Source organism: Zootoca vivipara, chromosome 14, assembly GCF_965207765.1.
Source record: "Zootoca vivipara chromosome 14, rZooViv2.hap1.1, whole genome shotgun sequence".
Classification (NCBI taxonomy): Eukaryota; Metazoa; Chordata; class Lepidosauria; order Squamata; family Lacertidae; genus Zootoca; species Zootoca vivipara.
The window spans coordinates 2966588-2986346 of record NC_142597.1 but is presented as its reverse complement, the minus strand read 5'-3'; the positions used below and the strand labels follow the sequence as shown (position 1 = coordinate 2986346).

At 47.2% G+C, this 19759-nt stretch overlaps 1 protein-coding gene across 13 annotated transcripts in view; it reads right to left on the bottom strand.

Moving 5' to 3' along the window:
- Window positions 1-19759, bottom strand: part of PPP3CC (protein phosphatase 3 catalytic subunit gamma) — an 80897-nt gene that overhangs the window by 7452 nt on the left and 53686 nt on the right. For 7 of the 13 annotated variants that reach the window (XM_088657785.1, XM_035139706.3, XM_088657782.1 and 4 more), the window contains exons 5-12: window positions 18094-18239; window positions 8105-8244; window positions 7258-7335; window positions 7067-7161; window positions 5349-5474; window positions 3965-4042; window positions 1536-1617; window positions 99-196 (exon numbers count right to left, since the gene is read on the bottom strand). In XM_088657785.1, the coding sequence (XP_088513911.1) occupies window positions 99-196; window positions 1536-1617; window positions 3965-4042; window positions 5349-5474; window positions 7067-7161; window positions 7258-7335; window positions 8105-8244; window positions 18094-18239 (843 nt within the window). Of the gene's footprint in view, window positions 1-98; window positions 197-1535; window positions 1618-2574; window positions 2602-3964; window positions 4043-5348; window positions 5475-7066; window positions 7162-7257; window positions 7336-8104; window positions 8245-18093; window positions 18240-19759 lie in introns of all 13 variants that reach the window. The other 6 variants (XM_088657777.1, XM_088657779.1, XM_088657781.1 and 3 more) reach the window with 1 other exon arrangement.

The following is a 19759-nucleotide window of genomic DNA, read 5'->3' as shown; positions in this document are numbered from 1 at the left end:
CACCAAAATTTGTGGGTGCCCAGGCCCTTCATGGGAATTTTGTGGGTGCTCGGGCACCCAGGGGCCCGAGGGAGTTGGCACCTATGACATATACTTACCCGTCTGTAGAGTCTGTTTCCCCCCTGAGAGGACTCCCAGGGGCAGAGTACCTGTAGGAGTCAGTCCTTTGAGCATCAGCACACTCTCACTCTCCTCCCTGCAAGAAAAAGAGGCAAAGTGACCAATTATATCTGATCTCGCCTCTTGGGTTTCCTCAGCTGCACACTCAAGATTTTTTTAGGGAAATGCTAAACATTTTAATGTGTGTGAAATAGTTACGTTTGTAAATACGTGCGCCATACAGCTGCATTTAGAGCTGGGATTGGATACAGCTCCCTGTTGAGCATATATTTGCTGGCCAGCAGATAGGGCAGCAACAGAGCATGATTTGCATGCAGATCCCCAATTCCATCTCTGGCATCGCCCATAAAAACAGAAGTGAGGAACCTCTGGCCTGCGGACCAAGTTGGGCTCACCTTGGGTCCCAATTTAGCCACGAAGACCTTTTTCCTCAAACCACAGCCACCTGACAACAGGTGTGGAGCAGGTAGTGAGTGGTTGCACGGCTGAGTTCTCTGTGGGAAGCTCCATCAGGCAGTCACCCCTGCATAAAGCAGCTTCACCAGCTTCACACTGCCCTTCCCAAGCACGCTACAATGAGCTAGCTGTCAGGCACTCAGAAGATGCTGGGCAAGGGACTTTTGACAGGTGTGCAGGCACACCCACCTGTCCTTCATCTGTCCTTGTATCTTCATAATTGAATCAGGTGACTGACAGGTGGGTTTATCCCACCAATATGTTGAAGTTGGCCCATGAGGGTAGGGACAGATAACAGTCTGGTCCACTGGGCCAAAAAATATTCTCTACCTCTAAATTAAAAGGATCAATTTCACATGATGGGAAAGACCTTTGCCTTGAGACTCTGGACAGACAATACTGGGCTACAAAGAAAGAGTTTTACACTGTACAAGACAGCTTCCAATCGTGTGTAAAACAGCATTTAAGAGTCAAATCTGGGTGTTTTTTGGGTGTGTGTGTGTGTGTGTGTGATCTATTGATCAAAACAAAAATCCAAAGTCCACAAAGGTCTTGTACCCCCCCCTCCCCAATTATAATAGAAGAAAGGTGGAATATGAATGTACTAAGAAAAAAAAAATCCCTGAACAACCCCTAGTGACACTTTACACCTCTAACAGTCCTGCTATGGGAGCAGCCCATATGGGTTCGGCTCACAGCATGGCTGTAACATTTACAAGACCACCACTGTGTAGGGTCTTTCCCACAGAATTGGCTCCCTGCCAGGAGAGTGCAAATTCCAGGTGATAGTCCCACATGAATCAGTCCTGCCCATGTAGCAGTGGACTTTTAAACATTTAACATGCACTGGTCCAAGACTTGCCGACCTTTCATTCTCTGCCCTGGTGCAGCCAGGGCAATCTGGCAAAATGATATTCCCTCTCTCTCAAGCTGAGATTCACCAAAGTGAGCAAACTTACCGAAGAACTGAAAAGACTCGTGCCATCTTCCCAATGGCTCTGATCTTATTCCTGATGATCTCTTTACGGGCATTGGTGCCTCCTTAGGGAAAAAGAACAAAAAGGGTTTAAAAGAATGAGGGAGGAAAATGATTAAGACACAGGCAATGCCTGTATGAAGCATCTGCTTGGCTCTAGGAAAGAGAAATCCAATTACAACTTTATAGCTAAATTCCATAGAATGGTAATGAACTGAATGGAAGGGGGAGCAAGTGATGAACAGAACGACACACAAAGAGGAAGTCCAAACGGGGGGAAGTAGGAGCACCAGAAGTAGTAGGACGAGTGTTGCTTGGAGCGGCAGACCTCTTTGCCTTCCCAGACATGTTTAACCATGGTACACATGAGATGTAACATGAATGACTCAGCCACTGAGACACAGTTTTGCAAGGCAAGTACACAACAACAAGCCCAAGTGAGGGTGAAGACATCAAGATGCTGGGCTGTGCTTGCAGAAGGGAGAGCGGTCACACAAGCACCACCTTTGGCACAGATGCAGACAAAGGAATGGCTGGAATCTTGTGGTTTTGCTTGAGTCCTCAACAAATACAATGTGCTAGGGATAAGTACACTCCCTTTTACTACACAGACCAAACATGGACTGAAAAGCATGGAGGTTCTGGGAGCTCAACTGTACACTGAATGATAAATACATCTCCTCTAAGCTAAGATCTTCTTTTTTAATTGCCCGACTATGCATTAAGAACAGGACAAGCCAAACTGGAGAACTGACATGCACCAATGGATCAGCCATGCACAAGGTGGCTGCATTCAAACGTCAAAGAGAAACGTGACCCCCATCGCTCAGGTTCCTGGTGGAACACAGCAGGGTTGGAAAAAAGAAACAAAAACCAAATGCACCACGTTCATGTTAAAACTGATGGGGAAGAGGGGGAAATGGCAAGACTGTCCAGCTAGTCAGCTATTCAAAATCCACTCCAAGGAAATTTGGTGGCACAGGCAGTGAGAATTAAGCTTTTAGCAAATTCTAGCTGGGTACCTTTCGGATAGCTTGAAATGTAGTTATCTTCAGGGAGAGGAGACATCAAGTAACAAGGAGATGAAGACAGAGATAGAAGAAACAAATTTAAATTTCCATGGGAGGGAATAACATTTCTTTTTTAAGTGCAATGGGACATGAAGGTTAGCTCTGGGCCAGCTGGTAGTTCTCTTCTGCACCTGTGTCATGCTCACTTGGCTGTCAAGACTCTAGATGAACAAATCAAATTTCCTTCTGTCTCTCAGGTACACAAGACTCTTAATCTCAGGGGCAGAAGATTCCTGCATAGCAGAGGGTTGGGCGAGATGTCCCTCGTGGTCCTTTACAACTCTACAATTCTATGAACTACTAGCAAGGGTCAAAAAGGAGGAGGTTGAATCTATTCCTGTAGATTGTGCAAAAAGGATGGAAAGGCCAATCCAATGACCAATGATCAAAAGAACTGATCTAGCAGTGCAAAATGCCAGCATTTTTTAAACAATTAAGCAGCAAAGGAAGACAGAAAAAATTCCTATAATTGTAACAATATCAGAAAAGTGGTATTCAGTTTTCCTGCCTACTTAGTTGTCACTAGTTTAAGACTGCACACTGTTAGGTAGCCTTTCAGAGAGTTAGTATCATAGAGATGCCATTGCCTGTTCAGTCTTTGTGCCCCCTCTCACAGCATTAACTAGTTATGTGGGTTCCTCGAGCACTTCAAGCTGAACCTTGGCAAAGCCAAAAGCCCCCAGAAGCATGAGCAGCAGTTTTGCAAAAATACATGTGTACATTTTGTTGCAACTGTCACAGATGCATAGTAAAGAGAGCCCACGATGATCAGCTGCTCTGCCACCCACAGGCTCAGAATATTTCTGGAACTGAGAGATTTTTTTTAATCTTATAAAAGATGGGTGCATATCTGCATAGGCACTTATGCAGTTAAAAATGTGCAGTTTCTTTCAGAAGTGAAACTGAGTGGACTGGAAGTTGATTATCATCTGGTCAAGCCAATTTCACAACTCCATCCATCTGTATTGGGGCGTAAGGAGCAGCAGCAGATGTAAATGAAAACTGAGCAAGGCAGCTGCTCACGCTGGTCAGGCTTCCTCTTTCTAACTCTCCTTTCCTCCTTCATTCCATCTGAACAAATACCAAGTTACTGCTGCTGGATCAAGGAAACTGCCAAGGTGGGAGGTGGAAGGGAGGGGGCAGAGTGGCTCTTGTTGCACTAGAGAAATAATTGTCTGTAAAACAGCCAAAGACAGTGAGCTTAAACTATGAATGAAAAAGATGGTAACAAAAAGGTGCTAAGAACAAGGCAGCACATCCGACTTTGAATGTCATTGCTTCCAAAAGTGCTTGAAAGCCACCAAACCTAACCCACCCTGAAAAAGTAAAAAGGTTGTGTTACCGTCCAATGCTTCATCTCCATCTGTAATGAGCTCATCATCAGAGCAGATGTTAAGGATGTTTACCAGCATCTCTGTAACTGCAGGAAATAATGAGAAATGGGCAAGAGATTAGAGATTTTGTGTGTGCGTGTGTTTATGTGTGTATCTTTTATCTGCCACAGCATGTGAATGGGCTTGGTCACATATAATGATACATCATGGATTATTACGTGAGCAAACCTTGTGCTTGTATGCTTCCTATTCCTCAAACACGCTCCGTTTCAATGCCTGCCAAAGTAGGATCGGAAACCAACTTCAAACTGTGATTTGCAATGCTGTCTTGGAGGGCAAACATACACTGTTTGCTGGTTCAGATGCTGAAAGCAAACTATGCCTTGTGCTTAAAAAGTTCTGTTTTATCCCTGAACACCATTTTCTCTGGTTATGGTGCTTCTTACTCCTTCAGGCTATAACCCCAAACCCCCAAACTAGTTTTCCCATCAGAACTCCCAATTCCCAATTCATTATTGGAGAACAGTAGAACCAGAGACAGTGTGCAAGCAGGACTGCTTACACAGCAAACAAAGCAATACAGCTTGGTGTTAGGTGTGAACCATGCCAATATGACATTACATGTATAAAAATGCAAGCACATAACACATGTATATAAAATACTCAACTGAAATTAATTTCCAGTTAGATAGAACCTAACAAATGTTAGAACAGCCACTTAATCCTTGTACTCCTCTCAGCTGAAACAAAGGTTTTGCATGTACAACTACATCTAGACAGATTTATCTCCTATTATTTGCATTTTATTGACTGATTTTCAAATCTTTTATTTATTTTATCACTCCCTCCCAAGGTAGCCAAGCAGTGGCTTTGTTGTTTTGATATTGATTTTAATATTCACCATAAACTATTTATTACATTTTTGTTCCATCTTTGTTCCAAGGAGCTTGATGCAGCACATACCGTGTCCCTCCGTTTTATCCTCACAACAACCTGAGAGAGTACAACTGGTCTAAGATTACCCAGTCAGCTTCATGTCTGACTGGGGATTTAAGGATTTTGAAAGCTGAAAACAGTACATAAATGCAAGTACCCTGATTTTTGAACCTGAGACAATACATTTTTAAAAATTCCTATTACACAATAATGGTCACTAACGTGCTTTTATATATATATATATAAAAACTAGAAGGTTGAGTGCCTGAAGATCAAATTTTGCAGAATTTTCTAAATTCTTTGCTTCAGGAGTGAGCAAGCTAGCAAAACCCACAAATATCTCCTCTTTATGGCAGCAACAGCCTAATCAATCCTATTGCATCAGGAGGGTCTGCTTTCCTGCTCCTTATAATTGCTTTGCTTATCAATAATTTTATTGGGCAATCTCCTTCTTACCCTTTTCCCCTACGAAAGGCAAAGACCATGTGAAAACATCCATGAAGTTTGGAAGCCAGTAAGGGTGTGGAGAACAGTTGAACTGCCTGATGTTCATGACATTGTTTTCATATTTCAGCACAGCAGCTAGAAGAAAACAAGAGGCAGAAAGAGAAATTACAAGAGTGCCGATTTCATCTTTGTCCTCCAGGGTTAGACAACTTGGGAAATTGCAATTATACACCTGTGTAAAGAAATCCCTATGAAAATCAGACACCCTCCATGAGAGAGGCAATAAGGAATGTCAAAATATCCATCAGACATCAGGTGAAATTTACTGTTACAAGTGTTGTTTTTCTTCTGATAAAAGTTTTAAGAGTGAATTTCATATGTTGTTTTTAAATTTTGGAATGTGTATTAAATGTTGTTACCTATCCTACAGTCTTCTGAAGAAGGATTTTTTTTGGGGGGAGGGAATCATATAAATAAAATTTATTTTATTTATGCTTTATGCTTTAATGCCACATGACTAGGCCTCAGACTCATACACTGCCGCTTCCCCTGCAGCACAGCTGTGATCAATAGACTGGAAGCACTTCCTTCAGTAGTCAACAAATGCTTGCTTGTAATTTCATCTGAAGCAGGACAAGCTGTTTAGTTTGATCTTGATGTTTTTACTATGTTTTTGATATGTTGTAAGCTGCCCAGAGTGGCTGGGGAAAATAATAATAATAATAATAATTGTTACTATGGTTTGCTGAAACAAACACAATTCAGATGACGGTCCACAGGTCTGGTCTGCATTTCTTGGACAGATTAGGGCTTCCACATGCTGTAGAACAACACAGCCGGAGTTGAGGGTTGATAGAGGTTATACTCCAGGGGGCCACAGTATGTTAAACTAACTGCAGTTATTGGATGACAAACCACAGTTAGTTGAAAGTGGAAGCAGGTGTTTCCTATCTCTTCCCCATGGCCACTGGAGGAGCGGGGAGCAGCCTTGTGCACTTTACACTAAACTATGGGTTAGTGTTAAATCCAAACTAGATCAGTAACTACTTTAGAACAAACACTATTTCTAACTAGGGTTGCCAGACTCAATAGAGGACAGGACTTCTGTGCCTTTAATTGCCCTGCTCTCTTTTGAGTCTGCTGGCTTCTCTTTAAGGTTTCCAGACTCAAAAGAGAGCAGGGCAATTAAAGGCACAGAAGTCCTGTCCTCTATTGAGTCTGGCAACCCTATTTCTAACATACAAGCTTCAGAGGAATTACATTTAACTGATTCTGGTTCAGTCCTTCCAGGATTGTAATTTATCACATCCACTCTTCTTCCAAAGAGCTGAGGGTTACATGAATTATCCCCTTGTTTCCTCATTGATAGTAAGATAGCTACCGTAAGTAAGGTTGGGCCAAGAGACAGTAAGGTCACACAGTAAACCTCTGAGTGAGCAATGATTTGAATGCAGACACCGCTGCTCCAAAACCCAACCATCCCTCTCAGATGACACATCTTCTGTATCCCACTTACATGGAATTGTTCCTGCAAATCTGTGGGGACCCAACATTTCTGGCAGGATGCCCAAGCACAAACCATGCCCATTTTAAGAAACCAAGTATTAAGAAGAAAAAGATAAGGTAAGCAAGAGCTAGAGTTTCTATTAAAAGTAGACACATCAAGACATCAGGAAAGAATTGATAATAACCTCACACTGGCATTGTGGGCACAGTCAAAATCTTACCCTTGTTGTTATAAACATCTAGATAATTTGGTGCAGAAAAGATTGTGATTAGGGATGGAAAGCCCGTAGTCTGGCTCTTTCTGTACATTCGGTACCTGGAAAAGTGAGCAGAAGATAGGCAGGCTTTTGCAAAATACATAAAGACAACAAAGCTGTTGAATACACCCCCAGAATAGTGACTCTGAACTTACCCAGCATCCTGGGCTTCATGTGCTCGAATAACAGATAACAAATTATTATTTTGCAAAAATTCACAAATTGCAGGGTAACTGAAAAAGAAGTTTTAAAAAGCAATATTAACATGTGCTGAAGGCAGTCATCATCACATTTGTTTTCTGTCTTTTTCCCAAGAGGGATGATGATATACAAGTTAGGAATACAGTATTCCACTTTTGTCCCAATTTATTCTAATCACCTTGCAAAGATAAGTTAGGTTGAGAGAATTGAAGATAGGTTGACTTGGCCCATTGTGGCTCAATAGGGATTTGAACCTACATCTCCACAGTCCAACTCCAACTTTCTATCACTATACACACAGCCTGAGGGAGGGTGAGGGCTACAACAAAACTTGACTATTGTTAGGGCTGCTAAGCACCTAGAAATCAAACTAATGTTTATGGAAACTTGGAATTTGTGGTGATCCTGAGGCCATCCAAATAACCATTCAGAGGGACTTGTGAAGCAAATAACATTCAAATTCAATATATATTGCTTTGCTAAATATTCTCTGCTGCTTGGCAAGTTTTAAAGTTCTGATAAGTCTACAGAAACTTGTTCTAGTATTTCTGAAATCCTCCAGGCACATCTTTGATCTTGTAAACAACTCAGAAAGCCACAAACAAATGGCTTTTGGGGTTTTTAAGAGGGAAAATTCATAATACTGTACAAGTTGCATTTTTAAGACAGCAGCAATCACAGGTGGGACAGAGTCCCACTCAAAGCTCTGGAACAGAGGGGTTTGAGCACAGCAAACTGGGACTTCACACTACAGTACTACCTTTTCACTTAACCAAGGGTTATGTTTGAAATGTTTCCTACCTGTAGAAGTAGGAGCAACCTCGAACAGTGTTGTGGGTAAAATGTTCCAGTGTCTTCTCATTGCCATAATCCTCTGATGGATCAGACCACAGCAGGTCACACATTGGACCAAAGGCTGGAGGCTCCTTAAACCTGTCTAACTGAAAGGCACACACACACAGAAAAGCCCCCCCCCCAATGATTATTGATATAAATGTACAGAATTAAGGGAACTGATTATTAAGAGCATGCAAAAATACAGTGCATGGTGAAAAACCCTCAATTCATCTGTGCTAGATAAACATAGTTTATGATGTCACATCTGAGAAACAAACATTGCCTATATGAGCACTGATTTCTAAGTGTGGAAGACTTAAGAATGGGGAATCCACTTACCCCCCCCCCCCAATCAAGATATAAGAAAATTTTAATCATTCAATAGTTTCTCTGTAAGGATTAGCAGTGTTTCTCAAACTTGGGACTCCGAGTTGTAGTTAAACAACAGCTGGAGACTCAAGTTTGAGAAACCCTGGATTAAAGGCAACACACATTTCTTTTTTTCAACTGCTTAATTTGTCTTTGAAGGAGACCAAAGAAGTTCCAATCCAATCCAAATCTTTATTATGTTCATAGACCAGCATACACAAAGAAGTTCAACCCTCAGAGGCGTAGCAAGGTCAGGTGGTACCCGGTGTGGAAATTCCCCCCCCCCCCCATCGACAGCTCGGGGTAGGCTTGGGAGTTGTGAGCGGGCAGTGCGCTGAATGTCACCCCCCCTCAGCAATGACACCTGGGGCGGTCTGCCCCCCTTCCAACTCCTCTGGCCTTGACCATGCTAATATAAGGCGACATATATAATGCATAGTGTAAATTAAAATGCACAAGCATCTGAGAAAGTCACGATAAGAGACATTGTCAAAGAAGTGGAATTTGGGCATAACGAGGGTGGGAAGGCCGTGACTGTTAAAGTTTGTTTGTGTTTATTACGAATATTTCCCACTCACCCCACAAAAATCAGTACAGTACGCTGAATTTGTGTGTACGCTGTAGTTGAGATTCTGGCTACAATAGAGTGTTGGACTAAATGACCCTTAGGGTCTCTTCCAATTCTATAATTCTACAAAGACCGCAGTTTTATTTAATTCATCCTGAAAATTAAACCACCTCCCTGACTGTTTCTCCGCCCCCGTGGAGCGATTCAGGGCTTGGCACTTTGCTTTCCAGAGTCCCTGCAAGTCTCCTTCTGCTACCTTCAGGAATCTCCCCATTATGTAACACTCTTCTTTGCTTTATACATAGAAGGAAGGTGGGGGGGAGGGCAGACATAAGGCAGACACCAGAAAATAACAGAACTGCACATATCACACGATCCCCCCCAAAAAAACTTGATTAAAAAGCTCTCCTCAGTGCCTCCTCCTTCTGCATGCTACTTTGGAGAGCCAACCCCACCCCCACCCCCCGCTCCACCTCGTTTATATGTTTCTTGCACATGTCCAGCACCTCGGCCAGAGTTGCTTCAAACTGCCATAGCTGCAGCTTCCATCAGTACCAGCCCGTGATGGAAAGCAAAAACTCCTCCCCTGGGGGGGGGGGGTCGCGTTGCGCCTCCTGCTGAGCGAGATGAGCTCGCTGGCTGCACGAGAATGTGACCTAAGGCAGGCTCCGAGCGCCAAAGAGCCCACACAGAATTTCCTCCCTGGAGGTGTCCGGCTGACAAATCAGTCCAGCTAGCCTGGGAGGAAAGGAGGGGAGCTGCACGGCGGGATTTCCCTGCAAAACCGAGCGCATGCAAAAATGCGCTTAAAAGTGGCAACCTTCTCCATCTCCGCTGCCGAGCGGAGCCTCCCCCCCCTCCCCACACCCATCAAGCTGCTGCTTTCATGTTACAGAGCAGACTCAAAAGGAAAAGGAAAAAGCAGTTCTGGCACTCAGAGTGTCTGGCTGAACACCCAGTTCTCTGGGCACCACTGGCAGCCGCCGCAGCTCCGCATCATTGGGTGGCAGGCAAATGCGTTCACACAGCGCCCTGCTTGGCTGTTGGATCCTCCTCTGCCCTCCCCTGTTCTCGTTCTCTCTCTCTCTTCAAAAAGGGAAACACTTGCATCTCCCTTGCAACGGCAACAGGCTCTTGGCAGCCACTGGAGGTGGGCACAGGAGCAAACTTTTACTCACACACTCCTGCCTTCACTAATGCAACAAACCTGGTGCCCGCGGCCAGTAAATGCAGCCACAGCCGCAGCACTTTGCACTTCGCCTCCCTGGGAAGGAGGGTCCGGAGAAGCCATGCCAAGAGCGTCAGCGGCCTCTCCTTCCCACCCTTTTCCCCGCCATTCAAGGTGGCAAAGATGCCTTTCTTGCCAACCAGAAATAAACAGTAAATTGCAAGAACTCAGGGCAGGAGGAAGATGAATTTCAAGTAAGTCTTCAAAAAGTTTTATTTATGTAATGATAAGATGAATTCAAATAGGAATCAATTCCAGTATGATAATGAGGCAAGTAAAAATAAATTTCAGTGAAAAAAATCCCAGGACAAGGCCCTGTTTCGCCAATTCTACATCAGCTGGAATGTTGAAAAATTGAACATTAGAAATAAATCTTAGAGTAATTATCCTTATAACAAAAATACGTTCTGATTTCTAAACACAAAGTATTATCGTTTGTAAAAGACAGAGATAACTATGTTTTAAATGAACACTGAAGGTATATCTAAGAATAACTATCCTTACACCAAAATTACATTCTGTTTTCTAAATACAAAGTTGAATCGCTTATAATAGACAGAAGTAGCTTGTCTATGTTTTAAATGATAATACATCTTAAAGTAATTGTTCTTACACCAAAAATACATGTTGTTTTCTAAATACAAGGTTATATCGCTTATAATAGACAGAGGTAGCTTACCAATGTTTTAATGGTCAGAGTGTACCAAGTATGTTTGCCTAACTAGCTCAGACTGTTTGCAGCATTTAAATCAAATATAAGGTGTGGTTTACTGCAAAATTAAAGGAACAGTATTACATCTAAGAATACTAGAATGTGCTAAGATAATTAAAGGCAGAGAAACATGGTTGAACTCAATGTGGTATCAAGATCCAAAAATAATTATAAAAATGCTGTAAAGTCAAGACTGTTGTTCAAGCCCCATGGATGTAATGTGTCACGGTGGCCGGAGTGGACTACTTCAGAGTAACGACGCCACGCAGCTCTGCATTTTATTCTTTTATTGGTGCTGCGTATTTACAGTGCTCAAGTCATTGCTATTTACACGGAGTGATGTGGTCAGTCGGTTTCAGAACCTCCTAATGGCTTTTGGCGCGTCTTTCTCCAACACAAAAGCTTTGGCAGACCCATCCTCTTGCCCCTCCTCTTCCTGCGTAATTCTGGAGTTGGGGGGATGGGTCTTCCCCCCTTGCTTGCCCCTTCCTGTCCCACCTGGGACCCTGGCTCCACTACCTTGCCTGAGCCTCGGACACGACTTCCTGCTTCCCCACTGGAATCGGAACTCTCCCTGCTTTCCCCTTTGCTCGGGGACGGGCTTGAACTCAGGAGGGGAGGGACTTCGCGATATCCCCTGTCCCTCACATCCACCCCCCTCCCAAGCTCTCCTTCACCCCTCCCCAGGCCCCCCCCATGTGTCGGTGACGACTGGAAGCCTAAGAACTCAGTGCTCTCCGAGCCCGTTGGTGTGAATACCGCCCCCCAGTCCTGCGAGCCCCCCCCTTCCGCCTGGGAGGACGGGAATCCCAAAAAGTCCGTGGCGTCAGAGCTGGTGGGGGTAAAAACGTTCTGCCAATCTGCTCCTTCCTCTGACTGGGTGGATCTCGGTGACACCCATACCTCATCCTCTGGTTCCTCAAACTCCGCTTCCCAGCGCCATGGTGAGCTGCTCTCCCGTGCCTCCTCCTCCTCCCCCTCCCTTTCCATGTGCCAGGGCTTGGGTCTGTGGGGAAAGAGGGCGTGAAATTCTTCCACCAAGAATTCCTCCTGTATCTGAGTGGCTGGGACCCATTCATTCTGGGACGGTGGAGCATCCTCCCATGCCATGAGGTACTCCAGTCCCCCCACCCCCCACCTTGAATCCAGGATGGCCGTGGCCTCATTGAGTTGCTCCCTGCCTTCCCTCTCCCCCCCTCCCTCGGGGGTTTGTTCGCTGTCTCGGAGCCTGCTGCTTTCCCTGTACGGCGACAGCAGCGATCTATGAAACACTGGATGCACCCTCATGTCCTCTGGCAGTGCCAGCCTGTATGCCACCGGGTTGACCTGTTGCGTGACCGTGAAGGGGCCCAGCCTTTTGGGTGCCAGCTTTTTGCACCTCCCTCTGGTGGGAAGGCCCTCCGAGGACAACCACACCTTGTCCCCCACCCTGATGACCTCCCCTAGTCGCCTGTGGCGATCTGCCCCCTTTTTGTACGCTTCCTTGGCCCTCTCCAAGTGTTCTCTGAGCTGCTGGTGCACCGTCTCCAGTTCCTCTGCCCAATCCTCAGCCTGTGGGCCCTCCTCCTCCTCCTCCCCCTCCCTCTCTGGGAAAGATCTGAGGTCGCGCCCGTAATTGGCCTTAAAGGGCGACACCCCTGTGGAGACGTGCACTGCATTGTTGTAGGCAAATTCTGCTAGTGGCAGGCGATCCACCCAGTCCGTTTGCCTCTGGCTGACGTAGCATCTCAGGTACTGCTGCAGAATGGCGTTGACCCTCTCCGCTTGTCCGTTGGTCTGCGGGTGTCTAGCCGTCGACAAGCTGACCTCCACCTGCAGGAGGTTCATGAGCCGCCGCCAGAACCTGGAAACAAATTGGCGGCCACGATCCGAAATAACCCTTAAAGGTAATCCATGCAGTCTGAAAACGTGATCAACAAACAGTTTGGCTGTCTCTTCTGCAGAGACTGCCCTGGCACACGGTATAAAGTGGCACATTTTGGACATGAGGTCCACCACCACCAACACTGCGGTCTTACCCCGGGAAGAAGGCAGATCTGTGATGAAGTCCATGGACACCACTTCCCACGGCCTGTGTGGCGTGGCTAAGGGCTCCAGCAACCCTGGTGGCGCTGCTCTGACCACCTTTGCCCGCTGGCAGGTGTCACAGCCCCGTACATAGTCTCGAACATCTTCCCTCACCCCTGGCCACCAGAAGTGTCTCATGACTAGGTGAGTGGTCTTGTCCCTTCCAAAATGCCCCGCCGTTGGGTTGTCGTGCATCTGTTTGAGGACCGTACGTCTGAGCTTGGTGGTGGGCAGGTACAGTGCACCCTTGTAGAAAAGCAGCCCTCTGCGTTCTGCAAAGTCTTTTGCCTGCTCCCTCCCCCCTCTCAGTTCTCTGAAGATGCGGTTGGCAAATTCATCCGCTGCCGTCAGTGCTGTGAGTTCTGCCTCGCTCACCACTGCTGCTCCGCAGGACCATGCCGACGGGGGGAAAATGTGCCTTGGGGCTGGTGGCTCCTCCTCCTCCATGTACTCTGGCTTGCGGGAGAGGGCATCCGCCCTGACGTTCTGCTCTCCCGGGATGTAGTGTATGGAGAAGTTGAAGTTCGAGAAGAACTCTGCCCACCGTATCTGCCGCTGGTTGAGCACCCTGGCAGTTCTCCAGAACTCCAGGTTCTTGTGGTCTGTGCACACCTGGATGGGGTGCTTGGCGCCCACCAGGAAGTGTCTCCAGTGCTGGAACGCCGCGTGGATCGCCAGAAGTTCCCGATCAAAAACTGTGTAGTTCCGCTCTGGCTGGGTCAACTTCCTGGAGAAGAAGGCACAGGGTCTCCACTCTCTGTTGGCGTCCAGTTGCAACAAAATGGCGCCCACAGCTTTATCAGAGGCATCTGTCTCAATGCGTAGGGGCGCGTCCTGAACCACGTGGAACAGGTTCTGGTCTGAGGCGAACACCCTCTTGAGGCTTTCGAACGCTGCTTGCGCCTCTGGTGTCCACCGGAACTTCTGCTTGCCTCTCAGGCAGTCAGTGATGGGAGCCGTAACTCGAGAGAAGTTCTTGATGAACTTCCTGTAGAAGTTGGCGAAGCCTAGTAGGCGTTGGGCATCTTTGCGCGTCCTGGGGCTGTGCCAGTCCAGGATGGCCTGCACCTTGTCCTTGTCCATCGCTAGCCCCTTGTCTGACAGCTTGTAGCCCAGGAAGTCCACCTCCTTGGTGTGAAACTTGCACTTCTCCAGCTTCACATACAGGTGGTTCTCCTTCAGGCGCTGTAACACCTCCCTGACGTCCTTCACGTGCTGCACTGGGTCGTTGGAATAAATAAGGATGTCATCCAGAAAGACCAAGCATTTCCTGAAGAGGAGGGACCCCAGGACGTGGTGCATGAAGGCCTGGAAGCATGCTGAGCCCCCTTGCAAACCGAAGGGCATCACCAGATATTCAAAAGAGCCCAGAGGCGTGAACATCGTGGTTTTCCATTCATCGCCTTCCCGGATCCTGATCAAGTTGTACGCCCCCCTCAGGTCTAGCTTGGTGAAAATCTTACCCCTGCGTGCCGCTGTCAGGAGATCATCCACTCTGGGCATGGGGAAAGCCACTGGCTCTGTCACCGAATTCAGCCGTCTAAAATCCACCACAAGACGGCGCTGTTGCGTGTCTTTCTTGTCCACCCAGAAGACTGGGCTGCCCCCTGCTGCCTTGCTTTCTCTTATGAACCCCCGCTTGAGGTTCTTGTCGATGAAAGCGCGCAGATCCTCCAGTTCCTGGTCTGACATGGCGTACAGCTTGGCTGGGGGTATAGTTGCCCCTGGCACCAGGTTGATCTGGCAGTCAAAAGGCCTGTGCGGGGGTAGGTGGTCGGACTCCGCTTCGCTGAAGACCTCCTGCAGGTCCCAGTACGGCTTGGGTATCGCCTCACCCCCTTTGACGTGCATGGTGGCCACCGTGGCTATCGGAGGCCCCTCCCCTGGTTGGTGCTGCATGCAATGTTCCAGGCAAAAGTCCGATCCAAAAGTGATGCATCTCTGGTGCCAACTGATGGAGGGGTCGTGGCGCGCCAGCCAGCTCATGCCCAAGACGATGGGGGGGTCTGAGATGGTGGTGACGTTGAATGCCAGTGTCTCTGAGTGCCTCCCCACCGTCATTCTCATGGGGGGGGTTTGATGAGTGATGGCCCCTCCCAGCAGCTCTCTGCCGTCAATGGTTGCCACGTGCAGAGGAAAATCCAGCTGCAGAAGCTGGATCTGGTGCTCTTCTGCAAAGTTTCTCGAGAAGAAGTTCGCTGACGCCCCACTGTCAATTAGGGCGAGGACTGTCAGGGGATAGCCATTTGGAAGCGTGAGCGTCACTTCTAGAACCACTCCTGCTCTGGGAGGGGTGGGCTGGCTCTGCTCCTCTCTGTGCGGGTGGGTGGGCTGGGGCTGTTGTCTGCTGACTGTGCCTGGCTGCCGCCCCTTGTCTCCTGCAGCCAGGCTTTCCCGTTTCCCTGCTGTGGTGCTGCTTCAGTGGGGGAGGGCACAACCGTTCCCGCCTTTCCTTGCCACTCCCTGCGATGTGGGCAGTCTCTGACGAGATGCTGGGGGGAGTTGCAGAGAAAGCAATTCCCACCCCTTCCCTCCTTGCGTCTTGGCGCCGCTGGGGTTTGAAAAGCCCGCATGGGTTCCTGGTCCTGACTGGCCCCAGGCGTGGCTTGAAAGGGCTGTTGGGGGAGTGGCTTCTCCTGCGACCGTGGGAACCAAGCCCGCTTTGCGCGCGTTGCTTGCTTGTCGCTCCACCGGGATTCCTGTCTCACCCCCACCGCCAGAGCCGCTTTGCTCAGCTGATCCATATTACTGGGCTTTGGACCTCTCGAGAGCTCATCCTTCACCTCCTCATGCAACCCCAAGTAGAACGCCGCTTGCATTGGGGGGGACCCCAGTTCCCACCCCAATCTGTGCACCAGCATGGTGAATTTCGCCCAATACGCGCGAACTGTCATATTTCCTTGGCGTAAATTATGAAGTTCCTCCTTAGTCTGGTCCATATGACTATCGGACGAATACATCGTTTTCAAACCTTCTAGAAATAGTTTGACATTCTTCATGCAAGGATTCCTTGTTGCAATTAACGGTCTTAGCCACTCCCTGGCTGCCCCGGTAAGGTGCTCCACAATAAACGCTACTCTGTGCTCATCATCCGGGAACTCATCGTGGTGCAGCTCAAGAGCATACACAATCTCAGTCTCAAAGCCCTGAAATTCCTTCGGGTCTCCATTGAACTTGCTAACTAGGGTCCCAGCTCTCCTTCCTGGCATCACTTGGACTTGGGGTGCCCCTCCCGCCTTGTTTTTCTCTGCATCCAGCTTGTTTTGGAGGTCTACCGCCACCGCCCTTAATTGCTGCTCTTTTTCCTGAAGCTCTCTCACCTGTTCCGCAAGTTGTAGCCGGTCGTCCTGGACCTTCTTAGTCTCCTCTTTAGCTGCCTTCAATTCTCCCTGCGCCTGCAGCGACAGCTGCTGCAGTTCTAGCTGGGCTTGCTCAGCGATCTGCCGCCACTTCTCCGCCTCTGACACGCTCATCCCGGCAACTCCAAAGTAGCCCAAAAATGATTAGGAGGTTGCTGTCACGGTGGCCGGAGTGGACTACTTCAGAGTAACGACGCCACGCAGCTCTGCATTTTATTCTTTTATTGGTGCTGCGTATTTACAGTGCTCAAGTCATTGCTATTTACACGGAGTGATGTGGTCAGTCGGTTTCAGAACCTCCTAATGGCTTTTGGCGCGTCTTTCTCCAACACAAAAGCTTTGGCAGACCCATCCTCTTGCCCCTCCTCTTCCTGCGTAATTCTGGAGTTGGGGGGATGGGTCTTCCCCCCTTGCTTGCCCCTTCCTGTCCCACCTGGGACCCTGGCTCCACTACCTTGCCTGAGCCTCGGACACGACTTCCTGCTTCCCCACTGGAATCGGAACTCTCCCTGCTTTCCCCTTTGCTCGGGGACGGGCTTGAACTCAGGAGGGGAGGGACTTCGCGATATCCCCTGTCCCTCACATAATGTGTTAAAGAGATGAATAAATTTAGATTCTTGTTGAAGAAGGAGTCTGTCCTTATTCTTTCGGTGAAAGCGGGTTTGCGGTAATGTCCATATTACAAAGAATGAAACGTCATCCTCTGTATGTTTAAATTGAGTGTAATGCTCGACTTGTGGCACCTCCAAGATGTGATTACGGATCCTAGAGCGATGTTCGCTTATTCTGAGTTTTCTACATTCCAGCTGATGAAGAATTGGCGAAACAGGGCCTTGTCCTGGGATTTTTTCACTGCAATTTATTTTTACTTGCCTCATTATCATACTGGAATTGATTCCTATTTGAATTCATCTTATCATTACATAAATAAAAAGTTTTTGAAGACTTACTTGAAATTCATCTTCCTCCTGGCCCGAGTTCTTGCAATTTACTGTTTATTTCTTGGCAACCAGGGCACGAAAAAGGGCGCAAGGAGGAAAAATAACCAGAGAGTAAGCCTCAGCCGTGCTCCAGCGAGCCAGGAAGGAGAGCGAATGCTGCGAGCGCACACGAGTTCCCTGTTGGCACCTTTCCTCTTTCCACCCATTGGTGGAAAAAGCCGCTTGGGCGACTGGGGCGAGCTGCCCATAGGGGCGGGGTGCACCACAGCGCCTCCAGAGTCTGCCTTCCTCCCACTCAGCTGCCCTACAGCTGGGGGGAGGCAGCGGGCGGACTGTTTGGGCAGAGGGGAGCCTGCGCGCGCCCTAGACACCGTGTCTCTCCCAGGAGAGACGAGTGGCTCAGGCACACTGGAGGCCCCGCGGTAAGTGCCCAGCATTTTGTCACCAACCGCCCCCACTGCACACCCTTCCTCCACCACTGTCAACCCTACAGAACTTAAGCCTGGGATCAGAGAGAAGTGTATATGTTTTTATCCCTGGCAGCCCCTTCAACAAGTCTTAGGTAGCCTCAAAAGAAAAGATGGTGGGGAAACATACCCTGGAGTGGAACCTTGTCAGAATGGGGACAGGTATGCCTACAAGACCACCCTAACTGGAACTATGATGCCTGTGCTGTTCTATGGAGGGAAAAGAAAGAGGGACCACTTACTTTCCTAATATCATCTAGACATGTGATTTCAGGAGACAGCCCTCCATGCACGCACAGAAACTGCTGGTTCAAAAGGGCAGCAAGAGGAAGACAGTCAAATGTATCCATGCATGCATCATACACCCGCTCGGAGTACTTGATTCGACCTGCAGGAAACAGAGGCAAGAGAACTGCAATGACTTACGCAAACTATAAAAGATAAAAAATAAAAAGGCTCCCAGAAAACTGCCAGTCACCTGGACTTAAGAAATACAACTGCCTTGCCTCTTCCTCTCTCTGAGCCAGGACTTTTCATGCTTTCCTGCTTGAGAGACTTCCCACACCAACATGTCTGCCAAGGAACTGCAGTACATCTCCTGCAGACTCCTTGTCCATTGCAGAAGATTCTTGGACATGTTCTATGGTGTACATGTAGTTCACATAGAATTGTAGCCATCCATGCTAGGCTTCACCATAGAGTTGCCATATTTCAAACAGTGAATGTCCAGACAAAAAAGTATGTCCTGGAAATTCCGGACTCTGAACTGGGAGTGAACAACAGAATGCACTCTCTAGTACAGGTACCAACTTGAATAGAATATATAATCAATCAATGACATGGCACACACACACACACACACACACACACACACACACACACACACACACCATTTGAATGGCAATGCCCATCAACTGGGGGGGGGTGCCTGGCCCCCTCAAATATTTTATTGGGCAGGCAAAGGGATCTTGACCCCTAAGAGTTAGCTCCTAGGCTCTTTAGTCCTGCTTCTGCACATTGCAGGAGAAGATGGGACAAGCCATCTTCCAGGAAAACTTGCTCACCTGGACTGATTCTCCCACTGAGGAGCATCTGATGAGCTTCCAAGAAACAATTTGAAAACCACTGTCCTAAGCAAAGCTTTCCTGCAGAAAGTAACTATACATAGCAAGACTCTGGAAGTAGTTAGGGTTTTCTAGGCCTGCTCTAAGTTAGATATGTATTATACATATTATATTGTATTATATTATATTATATTACTAGTGTCATTCAGCCCGTTTAATAAATTTATTTAAAACATTTAGACAAAGAAGCTCCCCAAATGACTAAAGTCAGTCCAGACACCAGTTATTCAACTTACAGCTCTTATAACACAAATCAATATATTTGTAGAGTTGCCATATGCCTGGAAATTCCTGAACACATCTGGAATACTGCAGTCGAAAGCAGTGTCCGGGTGGAAATCACACAAAAAAAATGTCTGGGAAAATCCGGAAGTATGGCAACCCATGTTGGCAGTGTCGTTTTGGGCAAGATAGCTCAAAAATTTCTCTTTTTTGTGAATTTGCCAAAAAAGCTCAAAAACTTTTCTGTCTGGATTTTCACTGTTTGAAATATATAAGGGTATCATAAATAGTGTTAAAAGGGAAGATAAAAGTGTTGTTAACTCTCTTCTGTAGACTATAAGACCCAGAAAGGCAACTAAAGCCAAGGGCAGCTTTCAAAACAAAGAAAGATTTTTTCCCATAAAGTACCTGGTTAATCAGCATAATGTATATATTAAAGTTTGTATATACTCTAGAAGCAGAATGATGACTGAAAATACAAATCCAGATACCTGGGCTTGTATCTTTCAGTTATGGCATCATCCTTTTAGAAAATGCACTACTTCTTGAAAATTAAGCTTCT